This window comes from Scatophagus argus, chromosome 13, assembly GCF_020382885.2.
Source record: "Scatophagus argus isolate fScaArg1 chromosome 13, fScaArg1.pri, whole genome shotgun sequence".
In the NCBI taxonomy this organism is placed as follows: domain Eukaryota; kingdom Metazoa; phylum Chordata; class Actinopteri; family Scatophagidae; genus Scatophagus; species Scatophagus argus.
This window is the reverse complement of record NC_058505.1, coordinates 14,703,656-14,718,981: the sequence shown is the minus strand read 5'-3', so window position 1 is coordinate 14,718,981 and position 15,326 is coordinate 14,703,656. Positions and strand designations below refer to the sequence as shown.

Sequence of the window (15,326 nt, the reverse complement as noted above, 5' to 3'; positions counted from 1 at the left end):
ATGAAAATTAGCCTTCTAATCTAAAGGTGGATCATTTATGTTTTCTTTTATCTTTTTATTTTGCGTTAATAATAAAGCATTGTTGCTGTCAAATAAATTAATAAAAGAAAAATATGAAAAATTAAACACTTCACATCTCTTTGATTCATCATTTGTTACACAGTTTTTCTTACTGTTTAAACACATAAAAGGACATAAGTTGTTCAATATTTGACCTTGTTGCATAATAACCCTCTGCGTTTTGTGACCATATAAGAAATCAATTGTCCCACACTGAATTATGTTTACATTTGTTTCCTTGTTTCCTTCCCTTCCCTGTTTCTCTGCAGGTGACTTCCTGTAGGAGACAAGTGGTATAGTGAGGGAGGAGAGGGAACGAGCGGGGGAGAAGACAAACGGAATGCAGCCATAGCCAAGGCTCTTTCTATCCCTCTCTCAACACCAGTGTTTATCATTTTCTCATCAATACTGTGTCCTCATTATTCGGTTTCCTTTGGAATTGCAACAGTTTGTGGATTATTCATCGGGACTGCTAAATACCCTTAATAAGAAGACAAAACATGAGTGTCGAGGCGTACGGGCCGAGCTCGCAGACTCTAACGTTCCTCGACACCGAGGAAACGGAGCTGCTCGGAGCGGACACCCAGGGATCCGACTACGACTTCACCGATTTTACCCTGCCGAGCCAGACCCAGACCCAAGGCCAGACCCAGAGCCAGCTAGACAACCAGGTGCGTGTGGTTACTCGGGACAGCTTGTTGTCAAACATGTCTTCTTCTGTGTTGACAAAATGTGGATTAGCTAGATAACGTTAGCTAACAACATCACTGGCTACCCCGGCTAGCATGATGACGCCTTCCATTTGTTACCATGCTTTTATCTCGCTAATTGGCTAGCATGCTAGCTGACTAGCTCTCACAGTTAGCTGCTTAGCTGACCGAACAGTTAGCATGTTGACACAGCTGGCATGTCAGTGCCGGACTTTATTGCTGTACAAACCAAGAGTGTCAGGGATTTGTCAGTGTGACATAATGCTCATATTTATACTTACTAACACTGTACTAAATACTTACGCTCTGATAACTGTCACAAGTTCAGTAGACACAGCTAGTTAGATACAGACTATGTGAAATCACTGTCAACAGACCATTTATTGATGTGACAGCAGGAAAGACTGCACGAGCAATATATGATCACATAAGGCTTTATGTATTTCGTTTTCATATTTTCGTTTGTCCAGTTTTTGCACAATTGATTCGCTTTGAACTGTGATCACTTAATGTTTCCACAAAATGCTGACTTCATTTAACTTTCATTTAATAGTTATGATTCCGTACACCTGTTTCCTCAGGTTAATGGGCCTGATGGCGTGTTACAGAATGGAGACGACCCTGTGGTAAAAGCCAGTCAGTTGCTGGCAGAGTTGAACTTTGAGGAGGATGAGGAGGACACTTACTACACTAAGGATCTTCCTGTGCATGCCTGCAGGTAAAGGATCACACTATGCGTCTGCCGCTCTCCTATAGACATGGCGGTCAGTGTATCAGTGGAAGGAAATCACTTGCTTTGATTTTATTTCATTCAGAAAACGTTTTGAGTTTATTATTATTGCATGTAGTGTCTGTTTGCAGTTCTTGGGGGTTGTTGTTATATGATATAACCATAAACAGCCCCCTTCTTAATACCAATAGACTCCCAGTGTTGGTTTTTTTTTCATCATAATGTATGAAAATCTATCTTAATGAGCAATATAACTGGTGTAACTAATAAATTTCAAACAAATTTAAACATTATTTTAAAATGCCATTGCATACAGAATTGATCAGTTTGAACAAAATCAATGCAAATGATCTATACTCAGTGTGCCCGTGTGTTTTTGTTTAAAATTGTATAAAATTTGATTCCTGTTACCAGATCCATTACTGTTTGACAAGCGATGGGACAGTTTATGACTTGTGTAATGTGTTGAATAAATGACATATTAATTAAAATCTGGGTAGATACTCCTCAAGGGACAAAAGATAGAGTTTTGAGCACTAAGTTAACATTAACACTGTAGCCCAACCAGTGTGGAATTTTTGAGGCCGATTCCAATATTGATATTTACATGATTAATGTTGGCTTCACTTTGTTTTGCTACTAGTACACGCACTGGGCAGAATGTTTTTCATTTGAAAAATAAACTTTACACCACTTTTTGATGGGACAAACTGGGACTCTGTTTCAAAACACATCTTTTTTATATTTGTACTTCAGTATCCTGTCATTTATTGGCCAGGATATAAGCCAATGCTCATATATTTGCATTGATTTGCATTTGATTTACTGTTTGGACTCCAGTTGAGGTGAATGTTAAAATTTTGGTGTAGACAGTAGAAAACCATATATATATATATATATATATATATATACCTCTGGTATATTAGATATTAAACAGGTTCATGCTCTTAAGGATAAAGCTTTGTGCTTCATTTTCAATTTTGACTGACTCCTATTTCAGTTACTGTGGAATTCATGACCCAGCCTGTGTGGTCTACTGCAACACCAGCAAGAAGTGGTTCTGTAATGGCCGTGGAAACACATCTGGCAGGTAGGATACAGTGACTCCCTATTGCTTTGCTTAGCTTTTAAAGGTTTGTAGCAGCAGTACAGTACACAGAAACTATAATAATGAGTGTATGTTGTGATCAGAAGCCTCTTTCATAAATGGATAGTTAGAGTTAGGCTATTCAGTAGAATTATGTTTTAACGGCCTCTTAGGTTAATATTAAATTTTTCAATCAAGTTATCCAAAGCACAGATGTATTTGCCCTGAAATTCTAATTTAAAATAGCTAAATATTTTCTTTATGTCATCTATAATTTTTTTGATATTTGTTGAATATTGGTGTGAGTAAATACAGTAACTGAAGTCTGTATTTGAGGCTGCTTTGGTAAACACTTTTTTCCGAATGCTTCTGCAGTCTTAAATAAAATGAAAATTGTAAAGACATATTGATTTTTGGTGGAACAGCATATGAATAGTGTACAATAGTCCCTCAGCTTACACAGGGCTGTAGTCTTTTGCATTTCCTGTGTCTTATGCATTGATTGTCATTCTCTTCATTTGTAGCCACATTGTAAACCACTTGGTGAGAGCAAAGTCCAAGGAGGTGACCCTGCATAAAGATGGCCCTCTGGGGGAAACAGTGCTGGAGTGCTACAACTGTGGCTGTCGCAATGTCTTCCTTCTGGGCTTCATTCCTGCCAAAGCTGACTCAGTAGTGGTGTTACTGTGCAGGTAAGGGCACTTTTAACTGACCCTGCTTCAGCTTTCTGTTGATGAGAACGATCAGGAAGAAGACAGAATTTTATTATTATTTTGTTTTGTTTCTAACGCAGGCAGCCATGTGCCAGCCAGAGCAGCCTGAAGGATATCAACTGGGACAGCTCACAGTGGCAGCCTCTCATCCAGGACCGTTGCTTCCTGTCCTGGCTGGTGAAAATCCCTTCCGAGCAGGAACAGCTCAGGGCTCGTCAGATCACCGCCCAGCAGATCAACAAGCTCGAGGAACTCTGGAAGGTACTTTCAGTGCAACCATCCTTGCACACACCCATCATTGTACTATGTAAATACTGTTTAACGGCATAACTTGAATTTGAATTTGCTTTGGGCTTATCCATACAGTCAGCCAGATCTGTTCCTATGTGACTATGCGATGTGACGCAAATAACTGCTTGTTGCTGTGCCTTTGCTGCTCACTATCGGTTTCATGGTCTGTTTCCAGTTTCTATAGTTTCCTGTTGTATACAAGATCACATATACTAGCAGTTATAGCAGTTCCTTTTTGTATTTCTTTTTTGTGTGCTCATAAGCCTTTTGTACAGCAGACATTTTGACTCATCATTGTAGAAGACCACAGGTGCTCCTACAACGTTAACAATGACTCTGTTGTATTCAGGCATCCTGGTAAGTCATGACAGTGTGACAGTGATCTACAATGAACAATACCAGGACCTTGAAAATGCCACAGCTAAATGGAACTCAGCCATTCATTTTATTAATCATACCTGTGCACTTTTCTGAGTGCGTCATGTCAAGATGTTTTCTGTTGAAACTCTCAAAGTTGAAGTTTAGCAGATTTAGCTTATTAATAGAAAGCCCTCAGCTCTGGCAGAATTCTCTTACTCGTTTCATACTGGACAAAAACCCACTAACAACCACTAACATCTGACTTTTGTCATCAGTAGGAAAAGATACAATCAGTCGCAATGTCTTCCTTCTACAATGAAATGAATCTGTGGTCGTCACATATATTTATCATTAAGTTTCAACGAGAGACTGGAGTAAAAGATCATAAAAAGTAAACACTAAAAAGAAACACCATAACAATGTCACTGCCTTTTGTTGTCAAGTCATTTGTGATGCTGAATATGACTCAAAAGAAAAAAAAAGGCAGTGGAAATGAGTCAGTCACCTGTTTTTCTCATGCTGTGCGTGTTTCTTTCTGGCAGGAAAATCCCACTGCGACTTTGGAGGACTTAGAGAAGCCTGGTGTGGATGAAGAGCCTCAGCATGTGCTGCTCCGCTATGAGGATGCCTACCAGTACCAGAACATCTTTGGTCCTCTCGTGAAGCTGGAGGCTGATTACGATAAGAAACTCAAAGAATCTCAGGTAAAAAAAAAAGGGGGGGAAAAGAGAAAGAGAGGAAAAAGAAGTGCCTTCTTGATGTTGTAACAAACAAGGATGTCAGAATGGTTGATTTTATGTTTGATGAAATAGTCAGTGTGCAAACTGAACTATCTGAATTTAGTTTAATCTTGTGGAGATAAAAGAAATTAAGGTGTTATTATCATGCATGTTTTTTTGTTGTACTGCTTGTACTGGAGAGCTCGGTGAATAACGTGGTTTCAGTCCATATTCAGCTTTTTACACATTTGTTGTCTGTCATGACTTTGATTTAAAATGGTTTCTGCTGCCATTCAATTATTAAATATATCTGTTCCTAACAGACTCAAGACAACATTACGGTCAGATGGGACTTGGGCCTGAATAAAAAGAGGATTGCTTATTTCACTCTTCCCAAGACAGACTCAGGTACTCGTTTGTAGTGTGTTTCTAGTTTACCAATATGATCACCATCATGCTTTGTCTACAAGGGCTATTGTTTGTCTAATGTTATTCTGGCCACACTCTTATGTAAGTGACAAACATTGCCACTGATGTGTATTTAATGGCGGTATCTTTTTGCCCATCTGCTCTCCTTTAGACATGCGACTGATGCAGGGAGATGAAATTTGCCTGAGATACAAAGGAGACCTGGCGCCTCCATGGAAGGGCATTGGACATGTCATCAAAGTCCCCGATAGTATCCTTATTATCACTGTTGTAAAAAGTTGTAAAAGACGTACTATATCTAACAGGAGATCACATTTTACCATCAATAAAATTATCCTTTCGTAACATCTAGTGGCAGCTGCAGGAAACTACAACAGTATCTGGGTCTCTCTCCACACTCCCCAGTGTTTTTTGAAAACAAATTCTATATTTAGATTTTGTTTTGATACAGCTTATCAACTGTTAGTTGACTGATGAGTTGACTGAATCCACCTTGCTCATCTGGGTTTTAATTAAACAAAACCAAGTGCTGAGGCTTATGTCAGCAGCCATTTTGGTAGTAGATAAAACACATTACATTACACAACTTCACTACTTATTGTCATTGCAGTTATCTCAAATATAATGACAACCACAGCATGTCATTTAATATTCCACCTCTTCCTTGACCTGCTGTACCAGACTATGGTGATGAGATTGCCATAGAGTTAAGGAGCAGTGCCGGAGCTCCAGTGGAGATTCCACACAACTTTCAGGTCGATTTTGTTTGGAAGTCCACTTCGTTTGACAGGTACTCACATTAAAGCCTCCACATGCTTGTCTCTTGCTGTTATATGTGTAAGCAAGCACTGAAAACCAACTTTCTGTCAGGAAAGTATGTCAGTAATGATAAGCTCATCCTTTGTTGAAAAATGTTTTTCAGGCTTTACAATCTGCAATGAACCAGTTTGCTTAGCATTTTCTTAATATTTTATCCCACAGGTAATAACACAGTTTCTTTCGATATAAATTAATATATTAATTTCGAATCATGTGGGCCAGTTGAATTTGGTTTTGCACTGAATAATGGGTATTTTTTCCGAACCTTGCCTCAATATTCCTGTCTTAATCATCCAGGATGCAGAGTGCCTTGAAGACATTTGCTGTGGATGAGACTTCAGTGTCTTGTTACATCTACCACAAGCTGCTGGGACATGAGGTCGAGGATGTGGTCATCAAGTGCCAGCTGCCGAAACGCTTCACTGCTCAAGGCCTGCCTGACCTTAACCACTCACAGGTGAGTTAGAAAGAGAAAAAACGTTAATGTTAAGAGAAACCTTTTCAATATCTTATTCGTGTCTGTCCTGTGTTAAAGATTGCACAAAGAACATGTCAGAAATCATACAGTTTCAAGAGTTGACCCATATCTCAAAAAAAACCACTTACGCTTACCCTAGTATCTTGGCACAAATCCAAAGGGATCATAATTCTTTTATATAGTAAATGTGTGAAGCATTAAAGGTCATCTGCCCCCCCCAGTTCACACGAATGGTGTTTGTTGTGATGCAGGTGTATGCTGTGAAGACGGTGCTGCAGCGTCCCCTCAGTCTGATCCAGGGCCCTCCTGGAACAGGGAAGACCGTAACCTCTGCGACCATTGTTTACCACCTGGCTAGACAAGGCAATGGGTAAGACACATATGAATACATTTGCTCTTTCCATTACTTTGTCTGTATTTTATATGTATAGACTGGTGCTAGAATAATAATTGCGTAATTATTTATTTTGAATGTGTTTTCAACTACTAGTATTTCATTAATTCTAATAAATACAAAAATAGTTGATCATATGAATGACTTGCTGTTTAATGGTCCTTAAGGCAGTATGGTAATGTTTGTCTTTCCAGACCAGTGCTGGTGTGTGCTCCCAGTAACATTGCTGTTGACCAGCTGACAGAGAAGATCCACCAGACAGGCCTCAAAGTGGTGAGACTGTGTGCCAAGAGCAGGGAGGCCATCGACTCACCTGTGTCCTTCTTGGCTCTGCACAACCAGACCCGTAATATGGACAGGTAACACATAGGCAGCTATAATTCAGTTATTCTTTTTAAAAGCGACTTACTTTTGAAAAGGCTTTTTTTTCTTTGAAAACAGGAAGTTCTTAGTTATGTCCAGTAATGATTAAAAGCTCAAATAGGACAATGTTGCTAATCAACATATTTTAATATTAGTCTAACAAGTCCCGTTAGAGCAACATTGGCTTAGGTTTGGGCTGTTTTTCTCCAAACACCATTGAACTTCCACTGTATTGAAATGATTACTGCTTACAGTATGCCAGAACTTCAGAAGCTCCAGCAGCTGAAGGACGAGACTGGAGAGCTGTCCTCCTCAGACGAGAAGCGCTACAGGGCTCTGAGACGTACTGCTGAGAGGGAGCTGCTTATGGTATGGAGACACTAAGTATTGGATGTCTTTTACCAACTTCTGCTTAGTCTTTATGTTCATTTGTTCATGCCCACAGAAAGTAAGTGTCATGGCGATGTGTCTTCAATAACAAGGGGTCTTTTATTTACTTTAATCCTTCACGTTCTCTCAGAATGCTGATGTGATCTGCTGCACCTGTGTTGGGGCTGGGGACCCTCGTCTGGCCAAGATGCAGTTTCGCTCAATCCTGATTGATGAGAGCACCCAGGCCACTGAACCAGAGTGCATGGTGCCTGTCGTTCTGGGAGCCAAACAGGTAGGAGCTTTGTGAGTGGAAGTACATCTGGATTGTTCTATGGCATCAGCTACATATTTAAACTGTTGTCAGTCTACAGTGTTCACAATTCTTTATTTTGTCTTTGTCCTTATAAACCTTTTTTTCCCCGTAGTTGATCCTGGTTGGTGATCACTGTCAGCTGGGCCCTGTGGTGATGTGTAAGAAGGCAGCTAAAGCAGGTCTGTCCCAGTCTCTGTTTGAGCGTCTGGTGGTCTTGGGGATCCGACCAATTCGTCTACAGGTCCAATACCGCATGCACCCGGCCCTCAGCGCCTTCCCCTCCAACATCTTCTATGAGGGCTCTCTGCAGAATGGAGTTACTGCTGGTGAGATGAAAAGAAACTGTGTTGAAAGAGTGTGCAGAGATGTAACAGTTATCTTTGAATATCTGCACAGATCCATATGGCAAAAATGTTACATGGGCTCTAGATAACATTCATCATTGTCAGTCAGACACCACACAATTTAATGTTACACCCAGACTGCTATGTGCAGTACAAAGAACATACATTTGTCACAAACTTATAACATTAAACTTAGAACAACTAGTTCAATATTAAGTTGCCCCGTAAGACACTGTAAATAGTCATGAATCCATATTGAAAATTTGGGGGAGAACTTATGTTACAAATTTACCTCATATGTGTTGTGATGGCTCTTACTTGGAGTTCAATGTTGTGTTTTACTGTTTCCTGTATGTATCCATCGAAGTGGTATTTTTCAAAGCAGCATTGGTTATCACAGATTTGCTGTATTTCAGCCTTCTTGTAATTTAGCCATCTGTAATAATTCTCAGATTATATATGAAGCCTGTAGGCGTATTCTAGTTCACTCAGTATACTCGTACATGATGTACATCAGCTTCTCTTGCACTGTGTCATATCTATTGTGTTGTCTCTTCAACAGCGGATCGTGTGAAAAAAGGCTTTGACTTCCAGTGGCCGCAGCCTGACAAGCCTATGTTCTTTTATGTCACCCAAGGCCAAGAGGAAATCGCCAGCTCTGGAACATCTTACCTCAACAGGTTTCACCTTTCTTGAAAATTATTGTTTACCTAATATTTATCTTCAAACTGCAATTTTATATTAAGTGGTGTATGTGAGAATAGCTAATGTTTTCTTCATATTTCTAAATCAACATTTTTATCAGTCACTTCATCCCTTGGGTCACACACACACACACACACACACGATATAGACAAAAGTGCTGGGACACCTGGCATTACACCACATTCTAAATACATAGACATTAATATGGAGTTCCCCTTTGAAGCTATAACAGCTTCCACTCTACTGGTAAGGCTTTCCACACGATTGTGATTTTGGATGAAAAGGCCTGACTCGCAATCTCCATTCCAGTTCATCCCAAAGGTGTACAGTGGGGTTGAGGTCAGGACTCTGTGTGGGCCAGTCAAGTTCTTCCATACCAAACTCATCCAACCATGTCTTTATGGACTTTGCTTTGTGCACTGGGACGCAGTCATGCTGGAATAGTACCTAATAGTAGAAAAGTACCTTCCCTAAACTGTTCCCACAAAGCATAGTAATGTCTTAGTAAGATTAAGATTTGCTTTCACTGGAAGTAACCCCTGAAAAACAACCCCTGTCTGAATATTTTTGAATATATAGTGTATGCATATTGCTTAGGTTGTCCAGATAACTTCTAAACTTTCTGTACAGTATTTCAGTCAAGCACAATTAGTTTGTTAGCACTATGTCAAACACAAAACATGCTTGTCATGTAATCAGCCTACACGTCTATGCAGGACTGAGGCAGCCAATGTGGAAAAGATAACAACAAGGTTGCTGAAGGCTGGAGCAAAACCCGATCAGATTGGTATCATCACGCCCTATGAGGGACAGAGGTCGTACCTGGTCCAATACATGCAGTTCAGTGGCTCCCTTCATACCAAACTCTACCAGGTATGGTATTATTGTTTGCATGTTAAATGTTGTGCTATTGACTTCATCGGAAAAAATGTATCGCAATCATTTTTAGCCAGTGCTGCCCTTCACATTCAGTGGTTAAAATGATAAAACTTGCATGCACCTGGTCATCAGCTGTTATTAGTTAACCTTAATTCTGTGAGTAACTGGATGATGGGTTGGTAACTGTTAGGATTGCATGCTCTCTGTAACCCTTTGTGTGAGAAGAGCCTCCTCTTTGTAGCGTCACAAGTGCTTTTGTAGTGATAAGACTTCCCTCAAGTGAATCATGCCACTTCAGTTGTGGAAGTCACTTTCGTACCGTAGTCACCATCGTAATACGTCCATTCATTTCATGTGTCTAATTTAAATTAATCAGTGTAATAGTTTTAAAGGAGGACTTATTTCTTACAGTTAATAAGTATATGGTAATAAATGATGAGTCAGTTTTCCAACTGAATTCTTTTCATTCTCTGTAGGAGGTGGAAATAGCCAGCGTGGATGCCTTTCAGGGCAGAGAAAAGGACTTCATCATCCTGTCCTGTGTCAGGGCCAATGAGCACCAGGGCATTGGCTTCCTCAATGATCCAAGACGTCTCAATGTGGCTCTCACTAGAGCCAGGTGAGACTACATGAAGTGGAACAACATCTGTTCACTTTGCATAAGCCCCTGAGGACCGTGTCTAATTTTATAGGTGTCATCAGTTTTGTACTTGTTATGACATTTTGATGTCACCACAGTTTCATATCTGTAACTATAAATTCTTCTGTTAATGTCACGTAGGTATGGTGTGATCATTGTGGGAAATCCCAAGGCTCTGTCCAAGCAGCCTCTGTGGAACCACCTGTTGAACTACTACAAGGAGCAAAAGGTCCTGGTCGAAGGCCCCCTTAACAACCTGAGGGAGAGCCTCATGCAATTCAGCAAGCCCCGCAAGCTAGTCAACACCATCAACCCTGTGAGTTTAGTGTTTGTGTGTGTGTGTGTGTGTGTGTGTGTGTGCGCTTGTAATTCCGAATTTAAACCGACACCTTGTACAAATAATAGAATAAATAAAACAGCTTAAGAAGTCATTGTACATGCAAGAAATAATGAGGCATGTCCTAAAAACACTCAGTATAGACTTTCTTGTTCTGCAGGGGGGTCGATTTATGAGCACAGCCATGTATGATGCCAGGGAGGCCCTCATTCCTGGATCTGTTTACGACCGCAGCAGCAACGGTAAGAAATCTTAAGCAACACACCTATTTTATTCCAAATGTTTGACAGTTTCTTACTAACAAACCTTATTACAAAGGATGTGTATCTGCACTGGTGTTTTCACTGCAAACAGGTTGAATGTCCTTACTCAAGTGTGTGGCAAAATAAACTCTGTACATTGCCGTATAATTTAAAAAGAAGCAAAATTAACCTGTGTTTCTTTCCACTACAGGACGTACATCCAATATGTATTTCCAGACCCATGATCAGATTGGTATGATTGGAACAGGCCCCGGTCCAATGACATCCATGAACATCCCCATACCCTTCAACCTTGTGATGCCCCCTATACCTCCACCGGGGTACATGGGACAGGTCAATGGACCCACCTCAGGTGAATGAGACGTAAAACTGTACAGTCATGCTGAGTGTGGCGTGTCCTTCAATTAAACCTGGGGTCAAATACTTATTTTTCTACATTTTTTCCACCAGGTCGTGGAGGAATGAAAGGCAAGGCAGGCAGTGGAGGAGGCGGTGGGACTCGAGGTGGCCGTCAAAGAAACCGCAGCAACATGGGGAACCACAGCGGCGGGAACGGAGGAGCAGACCGGGGGCAGCATGGAGGTCACATGAGTGGCAGCCAGGCCAGCCAGGACCTGGGCTCCCAGCCCTTCTCCCAGGGGCCTCTGACTCAGGGCTACATCAACATGAGCCAGCCGTCACAGATGAGCCAGCCTGGCCTCTCCCAGCCCGAGCTCTCGCAGGTTTGTTCACGGTGCTGTTAATAAACCTTAATTATCAGCTTAGTATTTAAGACACTTTATGAAGTGGTGAGTTTGTGCACTTTTTTAACAAAGCAGTTTGTCATCTGGTTTATTCATAGCAATCATAGCAATGCCAGGACTGTTAGCACATATATTCTAAGTGTTTAGTCAAGGTTTCCTCCGCATGACTCAGGACTTCATCTGACTTTTCATTTGTCCCCTTATAGGACAGTTACCTAGGAGATGAGTTCAAGTCCCAGATTGATGTGGCTTTGTCCCAGGACTCCACCTACCAGGGGGAGCGGGCCTACCAACACGGTGGTGTGACTGGACTGTCCCAGTACTAGACTGTAAGTAATTCTGCTGTAGGCTAAAACTAAACTGACTCATGGACATGAAGGGAATACTTTAACATTTTGGGAATGAAGCTTTTTCAACTCTTTAATCAGAGTTAACTAAACGAGAACATTGATACGACTTAGCATTAAGACTGGAAACAGAAAACTGCTAGCCTGGCTCTGTCCAAAGATAACAAAATGTGTCTTTAGCCCCTCAATATCCCCCTAAGTAAAGCTCTATGTGTCATTTGTTTCATCTGTACAAAAACTGAAGTGTGAAATCAACAAGTTGCTGTTCAGTACAGAGTTATGTGCCACACTGTTTCTTGGCCAAGATCAGTGACTTCCTGAAGTTTCCTTTGGTTGTCCGCAGCTTCATGTAGATGATAAGCCTTAAAAAGCCTTACAAGTGCTGCTATGCGATTTTGTGACCTCACTGTAAACCCAGTTTTCAATCTGTGTGCTAAGCTAAGCTAAGTTAACTAGCTGCTAGCTCCAGCTTCATATTTACTATACGGATGTGAGCGTTGTATCAATCTTCTAACTCTCAGCAAGAAAGGGTGATAAGGGTAGAAAAAGGAATGATTCAAATATTAATGTGTGTGTGTTTGTATATTGTATTTGTCTCATAGGTTGCTGGAAAGGAGCTAGGCCTGTGTGAAGCTTAGTTCATTGGTATTTTAATCTGGGTAATAACAAAAAAGAACAAACTTGGATACCCGTTTTCCACTGCTACAACCGAAGCACCACTGTGTGAAAGTAACAGGAGAGAGACCGTGAGAAACCAACCAATCACAAGAGTGAGAGCAAAAATGGGAGTAGAGCTGGACAGGAAGCGAGCAAGAGACAAGAGAGCCGGAGGCTGGCAGAGGAGAGAAGGCACTGCTGCTCACACGCGAAGACGCTGTCGTTGTCGGAGCAGAGCAGTTGGACAGACGAGGCCTTCGACAGGTCAAAGAGGGCGGAAGGTCCAAATGATTCTGGAGGGGGCGACTATGTCATCTTGTCCCTTGTGTGCCCCTCAACCCTTGGGGTTCTCCAAGCCGTATGGTTGGGAATCTTGCTCCAACAGCTGAGAAAGATGGAGAAGAGGTGTCTTATAAAAATATCCTCCAAGCTAACTCAACAGGACGTCTTCTGTGTCTTGGAGAGAGTGAGAGAGGGAAAACAAAAGGGGTCACAACTCTTGAGGCAGATGATATGGCAACTTTTTTAAACTCAAAGCTTGAACTGTGGCTCTGCATTTGATCACATCTAAGCATCCAGGAGAGAAGAGTGTGATAACACAGTTTTGCTACTTAAGTGAACTCTAAAGTGCTTGTGGTGTTGTGCCTCAAAGAGCTAAAATGAAACCTGAGGATTACATAGCCACGGATCACTCGCTTTCTTTTCTCAGCTTTGAGTTGGAAAGTTTTCCAAATGAAGGCTGTTTTCATTGAGGTTTTCAGTGATGTAAGCTAGTGCAGTTGGCCGTTTTTTAGGCAGGTCTTTCTCAAGGTGGTCTGCAAAGAACAAGTAGTGGAATTAGCTCTTAAAATATGTAAATGTGACAGAAAAACATCTTTGTCTCCAGATCTGAGGATGTTGCCTCCAAAGATCTGAGAATAGAGAGACAATTTTGTTTTTGTTCCTCTAAATGTGTCTTTAGTAGTGAAGGTGAAGATCATTACCAGCTTATAACTGAACAAAGCAGTCATTGTTCTGCTGCTGACACCCCAAAGCCACTAAAGCTAGCAGATAGGGATCATCTTGACCATATATAGCAAAATGCATCAAATAAGCCAAATGAAGAGGACAGTAATACCCAAAGACCCTTCTCCAGAAGTCATATGTCAGATATTGTGCATACATTGGGACTATTTATGTACAAGTTAAACTCTGGATTATCACGGTAAAGTGAAATCTTAAACTTGAGTTTTCATGGCTGTTGAGAATCTGACACTACACACGACAAAGGATGATGAAAACTCCCATGTTGGTTCCATCTTAGGAAAAATGTGCTGAAAAGAGACTTCACCATGAAGTTCACCGTGTTAGACTATGGTGAATGATATTTTTCTATTTGGAAAGCCCACTGATTACAATTGACGAGGTTATATGTTGTATATGTTGTACGTGCACTTTGAAATCATGATATGTAACATTTATGTAGGTAGGACTCCAGTCCAGAGAATTTCCCTTTTTTGTCCTATGTTGTCTGAAACTCTTATTTACTTGAGTGAAAACTCACAATTAGTGCATCATTTCAAGAACAGAACAGTTTGTTCAGCGTATTCATGACATATATATATAGTGAATTTTGTGACTTAGTTTCAGTGCTCTAGATGCTACATGCTTTAGATGGACACTAGTGAAGTTTCCATCATTAGTGTGACGTTTATTCTAGTTGTACTAACTGTACCTTCCTTGAAAAACTTGCGTTTTCACATCACTTAAATGCACGACACGGAAAAATCTGATCATCGTCAGTACGTCATGCATGTACCCACCTCACCTTTTAAACTAAAGCTGGATCAAATGTGTTTAATATCCCAACACTGGTGCAGGCCACTTGCTAAAAAAGGTGCTCAGACTGCCAGAATCAGCCATGAGGATTTGAACATGTTTGCAAAAACACATCCCTAAAAAGTGATGTTTGGATTCATATTCCCATAGTAATGATTTACTACCTAATGCGGGTCAGTTTGTGGCCAGCTTTAGCTGCACAGGTGCCACATCTTACTGTACAGGACTTCAAATTAATATTTATACCCTGTATCTGTATGACTTATGTGTAGATTAGTAGATTATCTGGTTGCTGTCTAAATTTATGTTCTGTCCTTCCGTAACCAGCCACATCCCCCGTTCGTTCACATATTTGGAGTCTAACTATAAAAATTGTCATCCTTTTTTATTTTTTTTTAAGTAAAATAACATTTCCTGTAAATGCCCATCCCATTCCTTACCAACCCCTACCTTAGTTTTTGCGTGTCTTCTGACTAGAGGGCAAGTTTGTGAGTTGGATTGTGTCCTCTTCTATACTTTTGTCATGATAATCTTTGTTTGGCTTATTGCTGCTTTGTGTTGGCCACTTTGTTTTTCTGCCCACACTGATTGATGTTAGTAGTTCTAAAATTATTCTCACAAAGATTCTCCTGTTGATAATCTTGGACAATTAAAGTTTGCTTCTTTTTGCTCCTTCAACTTGACTTCGCTGTTTTATTTCTCTCTTTTTCCCCCTCGTTTTGCAGAATGATTTACAGACTAACTGCCTCATAATA

At 40.7% G+C, this 15,326-nt stretch overlaps 1 protein-coding gene across 1 annotated transcript; it reads left to right on the top strand.

Annotated features, from left to right (window-relative positions):
- The first annotated feature begins 357 nt into the window (after positions 1-357).
- Positions 358-15,249, top strand: LOC124069476 (regulator of nonsense transcripts 1-like). Its single transcript, XM_046408673.1, has 24 exons — positions 358-731; positions 1,352-1,488; positions 2,501-2,590; positions 3,112-3,279; positions 3,381-3,561; positions 4,494-4,655; positions 4,994-5,078; positions 5,251-5,349; positions 5,781-5,889; positions 6,216-6,375; positions 6,648-6,766; positions 6,985-7,149; positions 7,408-7,522; positions 7,674-7,817; positions 7,951-8,164; positions 8,745-8,862; positions 9,604-9,760; positions 10,243-10,385; positions 10,548-10,722; positions 10,904-10,985; positions 11,197-11,358; positions 11,457-11,728; positions 11,956-12,078; positions 12,699-15,249. Exons 1-23 carry the CDS (start codon positions 561-563, stop codon positions 12,073-12,075), a joined length of 3,348 nt encoding a protein of 1,115 aa, XP_046264629.1. The 5' UTR covers positions 358-560; the 3' UTR covers positions 12,076-12,078; positions 12,699-15,249.
- Positions 15,250-15,326: the final 77 nt, after the last annotated feature.

What these genes read in the sequence shown, in the direction of transcription:
- LOC124069476 (XM_046408673.1), top strand. Translation starts at nt 561, where the DNA reads ATGAGTGTCGAGGCGTACGGGCCGAGCTCGCAGACTCTAACGTTCCTC. An exon ending in AGAAACTCAAAGAATCTCAG is followed by an intron (nt 4,656 to 4,993) that starts GTAAAAAAAAAA and finishes TGTTCCTAACAG; the next exon opens with ACTCAAGACAACATTACGGT. An exon ending in GTGGCTCTCACTAGAGCCAG is followed by an intron (nt 10,386 to 10,547) that starts GTGAGACTACAT and finishes AATGTCACGTAG; the next exon opens with GTATGGTGTGATCATTGTGG.